The sequence below is a fragment of the Podarcis bocagei genome (genome assembly GCF_964188305.1).
Source record: "Podarcis bocagei genome assembly, chromosome: 13".
In the NCBI taxonomy this organism is placed as follows: domain Eukaryota; kingdom Metazoa; phylum Chordata; class Lepidosauria; order Squamata; family Lacertidae; genus Podarcis; species Podarcis bocagei.
Genome location: NC_138138.1, coordinates 14,431,966 through 14,448,771, shown reverse-complemented (window position 1 = coordinate 14,448,771; position 16,806 = coordinate 14,431,966). Strand labels below are relative to the sequence as shown.

General features: G+C 48.2%; 2 protein-coding genes across 7 annotated transcripts in view; both read left to right on the top strand.

Annotated features, from left to right (window-relative positions):
* The window catches only part of PLEKHM1 (pleckstrin homology and RUN domain containing M1), a 41,633-nt gene extending 40,333 nt beyond the window's left edge, over positions 1-1,300 (top strand). For all 4 annotated transcript variants that reach the window (XM_081166162.1, XM_081166163.1, XM_081166164.1 and 1 more), the window contains one exon: positions 486-1,300. In XM_081166162.1, the coding sequence (XP_081022288.1) occupies positions 486-603 (118 nt within the window). In that variant the 3' untranslated portion in view covers positions 604-1,300. The remainder of the gene's footprint in view (positions 1-485) is intronic.
* A 7,426-nt stretch (positions 1,301-8,726) lies between these two features.
* Positions 8,727-16,806, top strand: part of ARHGAP27 (Rho GTPase activating protein 27) — a 69,524-nt gene continuing 61,444 nt past the window's right edge. For 2 of the 3 annotated variants that reach the window (XM_081166232.1, XM_081166230.1), the window contains exon 1: positions 8,727-9,832. The gene's annotated coding sequence lies outside the window, so the exon portion shown is untranslated. The remainder of the gene's footprint in view (positions 9,833-16,806) is intronic. The other variant, XM_081166231.1, reaches the window with a different exon arrangement.

Sequence of the window (16,806 nt, the reverse complement as noted above, 5' to 3'; positions counted from 1 at the left end):
AAAATTTAACTTAATCACTTGACATCTTTCTTAACCATTCAACTTTAAACATATTAATTCATCACATTGCATATTTAAATCCTAAGCCTATCTGGTAATTGCAAGCTTTCCAATTAAGTTAATTTAACATGTTTAACTAAGCATAATTTTGTAAAAAAAAAAACACCTGCAAGCGATCGGTTCAGAGCTCTGTTGATCTGTGCCTCCCTTGGCAGCTTGCTAGATGTGGACGAAGAAAGAGAGAAGAGAAGAAAAATTGGGTGTCAGAAGGTGAGGGTGGGAGAATGACTGGTCCCACCACTGACTTCAGCCCTGCCCACATCTGTGGGATGTGGCCCCCAACAGATTCCGCTTGAGGGAATGCGGCCCTTGACAAGGGGAGTTCTCTACCCCGCCCTCACTTTAATGGTCTGTCTGTACTTCTTTCCCCTCCCTTACAGTTTGCATGAATTGCTTCGGCAATTAACCTTCTCTTTTCCCAACAGGTGCAAGGTGTGCAAGACTGTCTTCCACAGCAGCTGCCAGGCAAATTCCAGTTTCTGTCCTCGCTGCGTCCGCCGGGAGGAATACCATCAGAAGCTGCAGGCATCCCTTTGCAAATGACCTCTCCCTGAAGAGGGGCAGACCACAGCCCTTAAGGGGGCAGGCCAGAGGACAGCTGGGAAAGGACAGAGGCAGGCTTTGGAGCAAAGGAAGGCCCTGGCTAGTCACACAACTCCTTTCCCCTGAAGGTCCAACCCACCAGGGAACACCTGGGCTCTGGCGACATCAGCTGTGGATCACATTTCCGACAGAGAAAGGTGGGAAGGAGGCAGTGGCTTCCTTGTGCCGATCTGCCGATCTGCCACCTGGAGCCAATCCTTTCATTTCTGTCTCTTTCTGGCCTCTGCAGACAAAATACCTGGCTGCTTTGGGCCCAGCAAGCATTTGATACGCGTAAGACTTGTCGGACTTGGACTCCTAGGGAGACGAAACGTTAGTGGACATTTTGATTCTAAAAGTGATAAGAAAGGGTGGGGGGGTTCTTTTTTGTTTTTAAATTAATGCACTTTGTAGCAGAGTTCTTGTGCCTTCCGCACTTTACAGGCTACCCCTGAATCGCCACGTGCCAAACAGCTGCTGAATCCTCTGGGAAAACACATTCCAGCACCCTCTAAGCAAAGTGACCTTCTTACAAATAATAAACCACTTCTCTGCTCCTTCTTTTTTAATGCTAGGCCAATGGGTACCAGAGATGAATTTTTATTTTCCATTTTAATCTTCTATGCAGATAATAAAAAGTAATTTAATAAGGAACTAACTCGGGGGCCTCTCGTTTCTTTGCAGCTTCCTTTGCCTCCAAAGTTTGGGTGTTAGGGGAGACATTGTTTGTTCACCTTTGGTTTCTACCCTGCACTTGAGAGCTCTCACCCGTGGCACCTAGAAGCTATGAGCATGCGGCAATGACCACATCAGGGAAACAGCTTTGAGTGGGTGGCTATCTCAGGTGAGGGCAGTCTTAAACCATTGATGGGTTAGGGACTTGTCTATCCCCTGCCTGCGAAGACAGGCTCCGGCGGATTGAGGAAACGAGACCAATCGTGGGTCCAGCGGTCAAGAAGACAGTGACTGCACATGTTGTCGAGGGAAATGAGCGACAGATGGGGCTCGTCGACCAGGGAAGGTAACCGCTCTAGGAGAAGGAAAACTCTGATCCTAAATCTCTGCTGCCTTGCGGCTATGGTCATTTGTGAGAAAGGCTTTGGAAGCAAAAATCCATGCCCACTGTCTTGTGGGACATCTTTGGGAGAGGAAAAGGCTAAGGGAGTAGTAGACCCTACACAAATCCAGAGTGGAGGCCCTAAGTGTCGGAATCTGCGCTCGGCCAAGCCTCACCTTCGTCCTAGCCGAGCCTTCAGAATCGCCTCCCGACGTGTTTAATGACCTGAGCCTTTGATGAGGCTCCAAGGCACATTCTTCAGCAGAGGTCCCAGCACAGGGAAGCGACGAGAGGTTTGGGCTACATTGTAAAGAGGACACCACTAACGTCACATCCCGTCTCCCTTCTCCCATGAGACTTCCAATAGCCTGGAATCCCTGGAATGTAAACAGAGTCTTGTGACTCCAAAAGCAGCTGCTCAGTGGCAAACAGAAACTAACACTAAGATGGTTGGATGGTGTCTTGTACGCCTCCTTCCGGCAACACCTGCAGCCAAGCTGGTGCCAAACGTGTGGCTCTGCTTTCATTTGGACCACGTCAGCGAGGCTGAGAAGGGAGGTCTTGTCGTCTGAGCAGCCCAGGACCTCCAGGCACACTGCCCAGGCAGACTCGAGCCCCGGGGAAATCACTTCAGTGCTGCTAACGCAGCAAAAACAACACAAGAGGCAGCGGGTATGAGTTACGGGTCTCTGCAGCCACAGCAGGCGCTGTGATTCTCCAGCAGTTTAGCTTCACACACACACACACCCAAGAGACACACTCCTTTGTCTCTGGAAGCAGACACATGCCAACAACAAGAAACCAAAAGTCCTTTTCCAATGTTGACACAAACCAGGCAACTAACATGGGCTTTCTACTCAGGAAGATGCTTCACACAAGACAGTAACTCTGACAGAAAAAGGAAAGGTCCATGAACAGGTGATATTATCGATATAAATATATATATTTTTAAGACACATTGGTTACTGGGTGAATCACTATCACAGCCTTACTGAGTTTTTGAGAGGATAAAAAGAGGCATACCGCCTTGAGCTCTGTGGAGGAAAGATGCAATACAAATGGCAGGAATGATGTAAGTATGTGAGATGGAAGCAAAGATATTAATATAGCATGGGTCAGCTAGGGAAATAGTGTGGTTTTAGTTAAAGCGAGTATGGAGAGGAAGTGATGCCTCTGTGTATGTACATGAGGAAATGTGAGCAGCTTGGGAGGGTGGTTTTTAGATGTCACGTTGAAAAATGGCATGTCAAATCTCAGCGTTAGGAGGAAGCCACAAGATCACACCCCACCCGCTCCCATAATTAAGGTTCCCAAATGTGAAAATCCGGACAGAGGTTTTGTTTTGTTCTTGGTCAAAGTTGTTGAGCTTCTTTTGGGAACATCATTTACATTTTGAGGCTTTGGGGGGATTTTTAAGGCACTGTTAAAAATTGCTCCACTTGTCATATGTCCGGGTTTTCCCAGACACTTTGCCGATTTGGCAAAAATCCGCCCAGATGCCAATTTTTGGGAGTGATTCCCGGACGTGTCCGCAAAAAGCCTTGGAGCCCTGAAGATGGTAGCAATTATTGTCTGATAGCTACTATTCCTTTCCTGTATCCAATTTGGCCTGGTTTTGGCACAGGAACTGCTTTGGCCATCCTGATTAATAACCTGTGTTGGGAGGATGAGGGGAATACAATCCTGCTATAATTCTCTTGAAAGCTTGAGTGGTTTTATCTGCCAATGAGTCATGGCATTGTGAATTAGCTCTCTGAACTGGAGTTTAGGGGGTCCTGTGCTTCTGTGGGGCCATATCTACCTGGGTTTCCTTGCCCCCATGGTTTCCAACCTCTGTTTCAAGTGGGGCAGGGCTAAGCTGCAGCCTGATTTCAAAAGTGATCTACAAGCAAGCGATCAGCTCAGACCTCTGACAAGAGCAGAGCTTTCCAAACTTTCCATGTTGGTGACACACTTTTTAGACATTTTGCGACACAGTAGTTCAGTTTTGGACGCTGGTGGCACTGTGGGTTAAACCACAGAGGCTAGGACTTGCCGATCAGAAGGTCGGCGGTTCGAATCCCCGCGACGGGGTGAGCTCCCGTTGCTCGGTCCCTGCTCCTGCCAACCTAGCAGATTGAAAGCACGTCAAAGTGCAAGTAGATAAATAGGTACCGCTCCAGCAGGAAGGTAAACGGCGTTTCCGTGCGCTGCTCTGGTTCACCAGAAGCGGCTTAGTCATGCTGGCCACATGACATGGCCGGCTCCCTCGGCCAATAAAGCGAGATGAGCGCCGCAACCCCAGAGTCGGCCACGACTGGACCGAATGGTCAGGGGTCCCTTTACCTTTACCTATTTCAGTTTTACTAGCGAACCGGAGGTTAAACTAATCCCTTTCCAGCCCCTGGAGGAGTATGGGGAGCGTTTGTGCGACACACCTACACACTGCAGCCGACACGCTAATGTAAGGTTACCAGAATTTTTTCAAAGAATCTGGGGACACTTTTTTATAAAAAAAGAGAGAGAAAAGTTACTTTTTTAAAGTTATTTTTTAAAAAATATTAAGAAGTATTATCTTTCTTGTGGTCGCCTCGGTTGTGCGGCTTTCCTCTGGGAGCACTAGCCCTCCCAGGGCTCTCCTACCTCTCCTTCTGAGCAGCAGTGGCGCAGCAAGGTAAGGGCTCCCCCTTTTTCTCTTCTTCCTCTCTCTCTCTCTTCCTTCTCCTCCTCCTCCTCCCTGCACTGGCTCCAGGATTTTCCTGGCCCTGGAGCGCCACTGGGCAGTCGGCCGGGTGCTCTCTCGCTCCCAGCTCGATTTGGGTCGCAGGGGTGTGTGTGTCAGTGGTTCCCCCAGTTGATGCGCCGGGCGTCCCCGTTCCCCCTCGGCAGTGGCAGTGGCAGTCTCAGCAGCCCAGAGCCAGCCTGGTGGCGCAGTTGGCTCTGGCTGGCTTCAGGAGCTGCTCGCTGCCGTGGCGCCCACCATTTTGCCTCACCGGAAATCCCCATACGATGTGTCTTGTGCCGTTGAACCAATCACACAACATTCATTCCCTACTAATATAAAATATAAATCCCTTAAAATATAAATCCAGGGACATTAAAAGAAATCCGAGGACATTCCAGGGACGGATTTTGTCCAGGTAAAGGTAAATGGACCCCTGACCGTTAGGCCCAGTCATGACCGACTCTGGGGTTGCGGCACTCATTTCACTGTCCCCGGGAAATGGGGACATATGGCAACCATACGCTAACATGTTGAGACGCACAGTTTGGAAAGCTCTGGGCAAGAGTGATCTGTTTTCCCTGCCCCATCCCAAGCAACCTGCAGGGGGAAGAGGGGAGCAGGGAGAGAGAAAAGGAAGTGAGAGAAAAAATGGTGACCCAAGCGTCATGCAAGCCCCCGCTCCAAGATTACCCCTGAAGGAAAACAACCCTAAAAGGGGGGGAAGTTTCCCCAGAATTGATCCACCTGAGTGAGGCCATCAAGAGATGAGTTGCAGGAGAGGTCATCAATGGGTTAATGATGCTCAGCTCTACTACTCCCTTACATCCGATTTCAGGTGAGGCAGTGTGCATGCTAGGTTGGGTGCCTGGCACCCGTCATGTGCCACATCAAGTCAATAAACTGAAGCTCAGCTCGGATTAAGACTGGTGGGTGTTTATGTGCTTTGGGAGACTGTTTCAACTTGTTCCGGATGCGGTTGCACTCCACCAAAAGGAGGAGGTTTGCAATCTGGGAATCAGGGCCACCAAGAGGGAGGTGCGGCGTAACCTGATGTACTAGGCCCGGAGCCAGCTGCGGCCGCCCACGAGCCCAGGCCTCCAGCCAGCCACCGAGCTACTGCAAGGCCAGGTTGTATGGCTTCAGCCATTGCTACAACTACAACTAGTCCAGAATGCGGCAGCTAGACAGGTGACTGGGAGCAGCCGCTGAGACCATATAACACCGGTCCTGAAAGGCCTACATTGGCTCCCAGTACATTTCTGAGCACAATTCAAAGTCTTGGTGCTGAGCTTGAAAGTCTTAAATGACCTCGGCCCAGTAGACCTGAAGGAGTGTCTCCACCCCCAATGTTCAGCCCAGACACTGAGGTCCAGCTCCGAGGGCCTTCTGGCGGTTCCTTCGCTGCGAGAAGTGAGGTTAAAGGGAGCCAGGCAGAAGGCCTTCTTGGTGGTGGCTCCCGCCCTGTGGAACGCCCTCCCATCAGATGTCAAGGAAATAAACAACTACAGGGGTACCTTGGTTTACAAACTTAATCCGTTCCGGAAGTCCGTTCTTAAACCAAGGCGTTCTTAAACCAAGGCGTGCTTTCCCATAGCAGCGGGGGACTCAATTTACAAATGGAACAGGAAGCGAAACATGTTCTTATTCCAAGGCAAAATTCACAAACCAAAACACCTACTTCTGGGTTTGCAGCATTCTTAATCCGAGTTGTTCATAAACTAAGCTGTTCTTAAACCGTGGTGCCACTGTATCTGACATTTAGAAGACATCTGAAGGCAGCCCTGTTTAGGGAAGTTTTAAACGTTTGATATTTTATCGTGTTTTTAATATTCTGCTGGGAGCCGCCCAGGGTGGCTGGGGAAACCCAGCCAAATGGATGGGGTATAAATAAATTATTATTATTATTATTATTATTATTATTATTATTATTATTATTATTATTATTATTATCTGCTTGGATGCCAACTGGTGCTGGGCAGCTCCCCAGTGCCGAAACAATTGCACTGGCTCCCAGTTCCACCACATAGCTTGGGACCTGGGTAGCTGAAGAATTGGCTGCTCCTAACATATGGCTGCCCCCAGGTGTTATTTTTTTGGAAGCCTGCCGAGAATGGCAACTGGCAGGAGGGCCTTCTCAGTTGTGGCCCCCGCACAGACCTGCTTATTTTCTCCCCAACAGAGAGAGATGCGCAGCAGCACTTTCCCCACCTGTGGTTCCCAGCACCTCGTATTCAGATGCATATTGTTTCTACAGTGGAGGTGTAATAACAGGCATAATGATTCTTATTATGTGGTGGAGGTGTTTTAATTGCTGCTTTGGGTTGCTCCTGCTGACTATTTGTATTCTTTCGTGCTGCTGCAATTTTGTTTTATTTTTAACAAGGAAGGGTGGGGTGGAAAGAACACCAAACTAGAGAGAAGCAGGGCAAGGCTGCATGAAATATTCATTGGAACGAGAGAAAACGAGGCCGTGATAAAGACAATTCAGTCAATCCCTTAGCGCCCAATCAAATTAAACAACAACAAAAGCCCAGCTTTAGACCTGCTGAAACAACAATATTGTGACCATTTTCCAAATGCTATAGGAGACTTGGGTTATGATGTATGTGAAACCTCCCCAGAGGCCTTCACTTAACTGTGTGGCACCCTTGCCTAATGTAATATCTGCCTGTCTGCCTGGAAACATTTCTGCACCTGAGCCAAAATATTAAAATTAAATTAAAACAGCAGCCTCCTGTCACTCAGATAATAATGATTCATCTCTAAAGGGCATCTTTAAATGTGCCAAATTTTTAATAACAGTCTCGTATGCGGGTGGCGCTGTGGGTTAAACCACAGAGCCTAGGACTTGCCAATCAGAAGGTTGGTGGTTCGAATCCCCGTGATGGGGTGAGCTCCCATTGCTCAGTCCCTGCTCCTGCCAACCTAGCAGTTTGAAAACACATCAAAGTGCAAGTAGATAAATAGGTACCGCTTCGGCGGGAAGGTAAACAGCGTTGTCGTACCCTGCTCTGGTTCGCCAGAAGTGGCTTAGTCATGCTGGCCACATGACCCGGAAGCTGTAGGCCGGCTCCCTCGGCCAATAAAACGAGATGAGCGCCGCAACCCCAGAGTCATCCGCGACTGGACCTAATGTAGGGGTCCCTTTAATGTAGGACAATATTAGTATATCCAGGGCTTTTTTCCCAGCCGGAACTCGCTGGAACTGAGCACCTCTCAGGTGGGCTCCATTGCCATTATAAGAAAACAAAGGAGGCGTTCACGGTGAGTTCCAGCATCTCTTTTTCTATGAAAATAGCACTGAGTATATCCACTTTAGTAAAAAGGCCTGTGGAATTTCTCTGGGGCAGAGGAGGTATTTTGGAAGTTTGGGAAAGAGGGCACAACCTTTTCCTGTCCAATCAACTCAGGGGTGTGGCACTAAAGGCTCTTTGAACTCTCCCCAAGCCACACCCTCTCTCCAGGCCACACCCCTTTTCTCCCGGCCACAACCCTCACTGCCCCTGCTTGCAGCCCAATGTTTTTGTCTGGCTGCAATGTGTCCTTGATCTCGAATGCAGCCTCTTGCATTCCTAATGGAGGCCAGAGAGGCATGTGCATGTTTAGAATCTGGCCTAATGTGCAAAGATTTTTTTTTTAATGTTCATTGCTCCGCCCCCTTTAACTTTTGCCTGTGGCCCCGCCCACCTCTGGCCTAGGGTTGACCAGAGGGGAACATGGCCCTTGTATTGAAAACATTCCCCCACTTGACCCTTTTTCACCTAAGGCCTTCACCACAGGTGCCTGGTCGCCCCCAAGATCAAAGGTGCTCCGGCGCGCACATATGATGTCACACACGCGACAAGTGATGTCACACACATCTCCCGACACCGCGCAGGACGGGGCATCCTTCTGCTACCTGCTGGTAGGCCCCGTCACAGCCACGGAAAGGTTTTTCTGCCACAGGGCGCAGAAAAATGGGGGGGGGGCTCATTGAAAAAAATGGAGGGGCGCACTTGGCCCCTTAGATTTCCTAGATGGCGCCCCTGCCCCTCACGCTTAACCTGCACGACAAATTTATAAATGGCTTCCTCCTCCCCTGCAAAAATGGCTCCCCGCCTTTTGCTTCTTTGACTCACTTTTGAGCCTGGCGGAAACCAAACGTTGGGAACCGGTGCGGTTATAAATATCCCTCTCTGCGTGTCTAGGCTCCTGGCTGAGTGGGTGCTAAGACGGTAAGAGCAGCTTGCCAAAAACCACCTACTGAGATTGTGGCAGACCTTCTGCAGCTCAGAAAGCAGCTCCCTTTTTTGCGGTCTGCCTGCCCCAAGGGAGCGGCATGGCAAAGGTCAGCCCAGCACATCATGCCCTCGGTTTTGAAAGGCACAGGTAGGTTGCTCCTTCTGGCGACAGACACGTGTGGCTCCCCGTTGCCTTCCTCCGCTGCTTACGAGATAAATAAACGTGCACACGCACATCCTTTTGGGACTGGAGGAGCCCAACCCAGCCGGAATGCTATCCATGCCCTCCGATAAGCCCGTGACTCAATCAGGGTGGCACAGGAGGCTGGTGGAAATCTTGGACACGCACCGGGAGAGAGATGCACTCGGCGGTGGTGTGTGAGTCATTCCCCACTGAGCAGCGCCCTCCCCCCAACCTCCCCGGCCTTGGGGAGACTTCCTCTGACTGAGGAAGCTTCCTTCCTCCATCCAGCGCAGGCTGGTGGGAACAGCCCTGTCGTTCTGCCTGCCTCACTCTCGCAAGACTCTGCACAAGTTCGGCAGGGCTTGGCCGAAAATGGGCATCGCTGGGGAGGAGTCGGAGGAGACGAGGTCACGTAACTAGGTCTTGGGTGACTGCAAGGAGCTCTTTTTGACGGATGGAGAAGCGAGCACCTGTCCTCAGCTGGAATTGACCTGGATGAAAGAAACTGGAAGGGGTGTGGCCAGCTGTTTTCCCCAGAGGTGCCTCTTCGTTTTGGTTTTTCGTGTTGCGTCGAAGCGGCACTTGCGGAACACTCCTCTCGCCGTCGGACGTCTTGGCTGCTGCCCGCAAGGAGCAGCTGATTTCGATCCTTTAGGTGACGGCTGAATGCCAGACTTGGGCTGCTGGCGATGGTGAAGATGTTTGGGGAGAGTCGCTGGACCAAAGTCTTGACCGGCTGCTGTTTCTTTCCTTCACTTGCAAGTCTCCTTCTCCTGAGGAAGCCGACGGAAAGATCTGTTTTGTGACAGTCTCTGCTCCCCCTCCTTTCCTCCGTTCTCAGCATAGTTTAGGTAGGGGAGGACAAGAGGCAGGTTCAGACCAGGCACACAGGCCTGGGCAGGTCCGTGCTGCTCCTGATACAATCGACAAGGAAGATCTGGGACATCCTTCGAAGCGTAGGATCGAAAGGCAGGCGAAGAAGAGGCCGGGACAGGAAAGGAAACTAAGAAAATGTGAGCCAGCAGGTAAAACAGGGGAACGGGGTGGGGTGAAGGGGTCAAGTCCCGGGAGGCTGGCTGAATCCGCGATTGGACAGCATGGAAAACAGGTCAAAATGACCTCCGTTTCCCCAATGTTGTTCCAGCTGTTGAAAATTCAGAGTGTGAGCTGAATTTCTTGAATGATCAGCTTCGGCAGGGCTTGTGTGTTTGTCTGGGCAAGAGTTGCTTGTTAGAGAGATGTATTCTCACCAGCACTCCTTGCACAGAAGGGAACAGCTGCTCCTGACATAAAAGTCCCCTCCAAATATTTTCCAACCCATTCAATTGGCGAGCTAGAGAGAGGATGGAGAAGCTGGGCGCAATCCTGCATCTCTTTTGGTCCACAAATTCTGGCCCATTGATCGTTGAGAGGCAGGCAGGCTGGCAGCTGTCCAGCGGGGGCAGAGAGGTCAAACTGTGGTCCAGATCCCAGATAGCCATGCTGGGATTGTTTAATGGCCCTGGGAGAAACTTCGGTTTTCCTCGTCTGTGCAAGTGGAGCGATGCTGCCCTGACGCACAGTGCAAACATGACGGGAAACAGAAAATAATCGTTGCCATATCGGCCCATCAGAAAAATCCCAACATCCCTATTGGGGAAATACTTTTATAAAGAAACATCTCAAAAGAGCATGCAAGCTTTTTTGAATTCTCCAGAACGCTAAACAATGTCCTGCTATCTGCTCTTCAGAAGCACTGAGGGAAATTAAGGAAGCTTTTTTAATCAGATCAAGGTCCGTCTAACTCAGTACCTGCTAGGAACAATTTTTGGTCTGCATTTTGAAGTGCACAGACTTCTATGCAGATAGCACAGCTATCACACACATTCCTGATTTTTGTGATATGGTTTCGGTGATATTTTAAATGGGGAAATGCATATCAAAAACGTAATGGGCATAGGATTGAGCACATGCTAAAACTCATCCATCCAGCCATCTCTAAGCACTGCAACAGCAGCCCTGCAGATGCAAGCAGGGCAGGAAAACAAAGCTCTTTGTCTGGGGTTTATTCCCTGAATCTGTAAACAAGAGTCTCATTCCTCTGAAACATGGAAGTTTCTTCCCCAGCTACTACTAAATACTGTTTTCTCTCTCTCTCCTTGTTCAGTTTGTCTATTCGTTCTTAAAAATACATCTATGCTAGTGGCCACAACAACATTTAGTGGCAATGAATTGTATGTATTTCACCATAATAGGGTGAGCACAACCAACGCCCTCCTGATGTTTTGTATTTGATGACTAGTGGATGTTTGTTGTAAACTGCTCTGGGCGCAACTCAGTGTGGAAAGGTGGCATATAGACCAACTTATAGGTGACATATAGACATATATACTCTCCTTCCTTGGAGGTTTTTTTAGCAAAGGTTGGACGGTCATCTGTCCATGTGGCTTGGCTCACTTGCTCGAGATGTGCATACAATTGCTTTTCAGACGCCTGTAGCTACGGTGCGCTTGTGGCACATTGTGGTTTGGCTTGCATGAATTGTTCCGCTGATGTGTTTTTGTTTTTTTTTTTTTGTACAGACCTGCCTTTTTGTACAGGGGTAGTTAGACAAAGTGGCCATGCTCTGAGTTTTTTCAGCTTTTGAATAGACTTCATCCCTTACCTGAGTTTCCAGCAGCACTAAGCCTCAGAATGTGTTTTCAAAGCCAAAAACTCAGTCCGGGAAACCTGTAAAGAAATCATATAGGCGAGTGCCTTTGAACATGTGACGAGACCTTTCTCTTCCTTACTGAGCTGAAAGGTGACAGCAGGGATAGCTCAGCTGGTAGAGTTTGAAACTCTCAATCTCAGCATTGTGGGTTCGAGCCCCACATTGGGCAAAAGTTTCCTGCATTGCAGGGGGTTGGTCTAGATGACCGCTGGTGTCCCTTCCAACTCTTCCAGGTCGCAAGGTGGTTAGATTGGTCTCAGCTAGGGCCAGGGCCTTTTCAGTACTGGCCCCGACTTGGTGGAACGCTCTGTCACAAGAGACTAGGGCCCTGCGGGACTTGACATCTTTCCGCAGGGTCTGCAAGACAGAGCTGTTCCGTCTGGCCTTTGGTTTGGACTCAGTCTGACCCTTATGTTTCCCTCCCCTTATGGTCTTGATTTATCAGCTACTTTAAAATGAGGCTGTATTTTAAATTAGTGTCCCCCCCTTTCCCCCTATTATGCTTTTACTGTGATTTTATTGGTGTTAGCCGCCCAGAGCCTGGCTCTGGCCGGGGAGGGCGGGGTATAATAAAATGTATTATTATTATTATTATTATTATTATTATTATTATTATTATTACAACTCTATGATTCTATGATCAAAACACATGGACAAACATGTGGGACAAACAAACAATGTGCTTCCTCTAGTTTCCTTTTTAGGGAGGAAGCATTTTCTAGCACTCAAACTGTAATATTTTTGTGCTTGGAAAATGCAGCATACAAACATATGTGTGGCAAACGTATATACATACATAATTTTATTTGTATGCTGTCTTTTCATAGTTAAAAACATGCTCAAGGCAGCTTACCACATGAAAATATTATGTAATTACAAATGTAACAGGTCATAAGCCAGGCATCCCCAAACTCGCCCCTCCAGCTGTTTTGGGACTACAGTTCCCATCATCCCTGACCACTGGGTCTGTTAGCTAGGGATGATGGGAGTTGTAGTCCCAAAACAGCTTGAGGGCCGAGTTTGGGGGTGCCTGTCATAAGCAATGAATAAACCAACAAAAAAAGTACACAGCCAAATTAAACATTTTCCACATAAAGCACAACAAGAACTAAAATAAAGACGTTGTTGTTTAGTCGTTTAGTCGTATCCAGCTATTCGTGACCCCATGGACCAGAGCACACCAGGCACTCCTGTCTTCCACTGCCTCCCGCAGTTTGGTCAAACTCATGCTGGTAGCTTCGAGAACACCGTCCAACCATCTCATCCTCTGTTGTCCCCTTCTCCTTGTGCCCTCCATCTTTCCCAACATCAGGGTCTTTTCCAGGGGGTCTTCTCTTCTCATGAGGTGGCGAAGTATTGGAGCCTCAGCTTCAGGATCTGTCCTTCCAGTGAGCACTCAGGGCTGATTTCCTGCAGAATGGATAGGTTTGATCTTCTTGCAGTCCATGGGACTCTCAAGAGTCTCCTCCAGCACCATAATTCAAAAGCATCCATTCTTCGGCAATCAGCCTTCTTGATGGTCCAGCTCTCACTTCCATACATCACTACTGGGAAAACCATAGCTTGAACTATACGGACCTTTGTTGGCAAGGTGATGTCTCTGCTTTTTACCTTGCCAACAAAGGTCCGTATAATTAAAGCTATGGTTTTCCCAGTAGTGATGTATGGAAGATACAAAAGATTAATATCAAGAACAGCAAAAAATAAATAAATCCCACAACAACGGCCCAGTCCAAGAGTTTGTTCAGCTGCATTGGCTTTTGTAGTTGGAGTCAGTCAGGGCCCTGCCCTCTCAGGCCAGATGGGCAAAGGCCTCCATGGCAGGGAACAGATATTCCACGACTCACAGCCAAGATTGCCATAGACTGGAATGGCCCGAGTGTCAAAGGCCAGGGTCTATGGCAACAGTGACGGTACCTTATCTAGGGATAAGCAATGAAACTCATCCCTGCTCTATGCATTTCAGAAATCAATGTTTGAACAGGAATGAGCATTGGTGTTTGGGGAATGAGTATGGATATTTTGGTATTTTAATGTTCAAATTCCGGCGGCAGCTTTGCAATTTCCATTGGGAAGTGAGGGAAAGGTTACTTTAATGTGATGGCTTCATTTATTCTCGATGCAATTTTACTTTGAGTTTCTTCTGAAACTTGGGCGAGATAATTTTAAAATGTAGGTAAGTGTAAGTAAGTGTGTAGGTAAGTGTAGGTAAGGGACGCATGTGGCGCTGTGGGTTAAATCACAAAGCCTAGGACTTGTAGATCAGAAGGTCGGCGGTTCGAATCCCCGCAACCGGTTGAGCTCCTGTTGCTCGGTCCCAGCTCCTGCCAACCTAGCAGTTCGAAAACACGTAAAAGTGCAAGTAGATAAATAGGTACTGTTACCGGAAAAATCCGAGGGCTCCCTTGGACAAAAACAAAGACACCAACCAGGATAACTTGGAGCAAAACAGCAGCCTGTAGGCTTGGCCTTTATTGAACTGTTGCAACAGGGTGCTCCCCTCACTTGCAGGAGAGAGGAAAGACCCAGAAAGATGGTGTGCAAGACCTTATAAAAACTTTTGAAATTCCCATCCTCTAGGTCAAGCCCACCCCCAGAAACATCATGCATACATTACAGAAAGGAGGGGTTGAGGGAGGAGTTGTGGTGGTAACCTGAGTGTCCTGTCACCTGGCTGGTTCCTCCTTTCCCCCTCCCCATGAGTCACTTCCAGGAGACAAAGGGGAGTTGGCAGTTTCCTGCCCCCAGAGGGAAGATCTGATCATTGTCCTTTGTTTCAGTCCTTGCTGAATCCACTCCCATATGCAAGTTCTTTGTGATCTTGATTGTCTTCTGTCTGGGATCATCAGGGTTGGCATAGCAGCTGGGCAGGGCTCCTGTGGATGTGCTGGGATGGTGAAGGGATTATGGCTGACCAGAACCAAGCCACCCCCCTTTGATAGTCCTTGTCATATGGAGTAAAATAAAAATGGAACAGTTCAAATCCGATGTATGGTTGATTTTTCTATGAATTTATAACAGAAGTGTGGCATATGTAGTGTGTGAGTGTGAGTGTGTGAAGTTTGTACAAACTGAATGATTGGGGTGGGGGGTTCCTGCTACAGTACCGCTCTGGCGGGAAGGTAAACGGCGTTTCCATGTGCCTCTCTGGTTCACCAGAAGCGGCTTAGTCATGCTGGCCACATGACCCAGAAGCTGTACGCCGGCTCCCTCGGCCAATAAAGCGAGATGTGCGCCGCAACCCCAGAGTCGGTCATGACTGGACCTTTACCTTTACCTTTAAGTGTGTAGCATTCAAGAGAACGAATGCTATAGCCAAATTGAAAAGAAAGATTAATTTATGTTCCCAGCAATATCAAAAGCAAAACGATGGCCAGAAACAATTACAATGCCAGACTTTACCAGGCGGAGAGCAAGCTGTGAAGCTTTGTATAATCAGCAAATGTCCGATTCTGATGTCCAACTCTGAACTCTGCTGAACAGCGTTTCTGGATAACAGCTACTGTTTCGTTGAATTCCTCATCAGCCAATTAGTTCAACACTCATGAGTAGAAAGATATGTAATTTTTTCATTAACCAATCTTTTGTCGAATAGATATAATATACAGTGGTACTTCAGGTTACATACGCTTCAGGTTACATATGCTTCAGGTTACAGACTCCACTAACCCAGAAATAGTGCTTCAGGTTAAGAACTTTGCTTCAGGATGAGAACAGAAATCGTGCTCCGGCGGCGCAGCAGCAGCAGGAAGGCCCCATTAGCTAAAGTAGTACCACAGGTTAAGAAGAGTTTCAGGTTAAGAACGGACCTCCGGAACGAATTAAGTACTTAACCCGAGGTACCACTGTACATGAGAATGAAAAATACTCTGGAACAGTGCTCATGCGATTATGTTCGACATCAGAATCAGTCATTTGCTGATTATACAAAGCTTGCTCTCTGCAACCGTGATTCATTTAAGGACTTTCAGAGACTTTCAGAGACTTCAGTTTGTTAGTTTTGATGTTTTGAATTAGTCCATAAAGTTTTTCACTTTGTAATTGTTTCTGGCCATTGTGCTGCTTTTGATATTGCTAATTTATGTTCCCGGCAGCAATGCACCCACTTTTTTTTGTATCTGTTCCTTTAAAAAAATTAATCAGTTTTTGAAAGCCACCTATTCCTCATCTGCAGTTTAGTCAATTTCACTTCTCTGCTTGCTGAAAGTGAGATAGTTTGTCAGAGAAGGCCACTTCCTCCATCTCTAACTCTCTTCTGTGCAATGATGGGCAAAGTTAAACTACTTTCAAAGGCTGGGAACACCTGCAGATTACAAACCTGCTCCTTCAGGGAGAACATGATCCTATTCAGGGCAGGAAGTTTACCAGCTTCCCAGATCTGGGAACAACTCGCCTACAGAGCCTCCATTTTGCCAGGATTCAGATTCAGTTTATTAGCATTCATCCAGCTCACTAGTGCAACCGGAACCTCGCCCAGTACCTCCTTGGCCATTATTGATTCAGACATTACAGAGAAATCGAGTTGGTCCATCATCAGCATATTCCCAGAAAATATAATTAAATAGCATTGGAGACAATGTAATGCCCTACAGCCCCCTGTGGTTCAAGAGGCATGGGTCTGAGTAATAATAATAATTTATTATTTCTACCCCACCCATCTGGCTGGGTTTTCCCAGCCACTCTGGGCGGCTTTCAACAGAACATTAAAAACACAATAAAACTTCAAACATGAAAAGCTTCCCTGAACAGGGCTGCCTTCAGAAGTCTTCTAAAAGTCAGATAGTTGTTTAATTTCATTGACATCTGGTGGGAGGGCGTTCCACAGGGATGGTGCCACCACTGAGAAGTCCCTCTGCCTGGTTCCCTGTAACTTCACTTCTCGCAGTGAGGGAACCGCCAGAAGGCCCTCAGAGCTGGACCTCCGTGTCCGGGCTGAACGATGGGGGTGGAGACGCTCCTTCAGGTATACTGGGCCGAGGCTGATTAGGGCTTTAAAGCTCAGCAGCAACACTTGGAATTGTGCTCGGAAACATACACCCTGTGCTACCTTCTTAAACAGTTTCTGGAGGTAAGAGTGGAACATTTCCACTGAAACCCATCTCCTGCAGACATACTAGGAGGATACATGGTCAATTGCATCGAACACAGATGAGAGATTGTGCCAGGAGTAGCTCCAGTTGCCAGCGCGCTTGCAGGCTGTGGACCAGTTTGGCAGGCACATGAAGGGGTCTACTTCATAGCATCCAACATGGGCGCCAATTCCTGGGGGCTGAGGGGACTTAAGTGCCCCCCATGTATTTTAGGGGG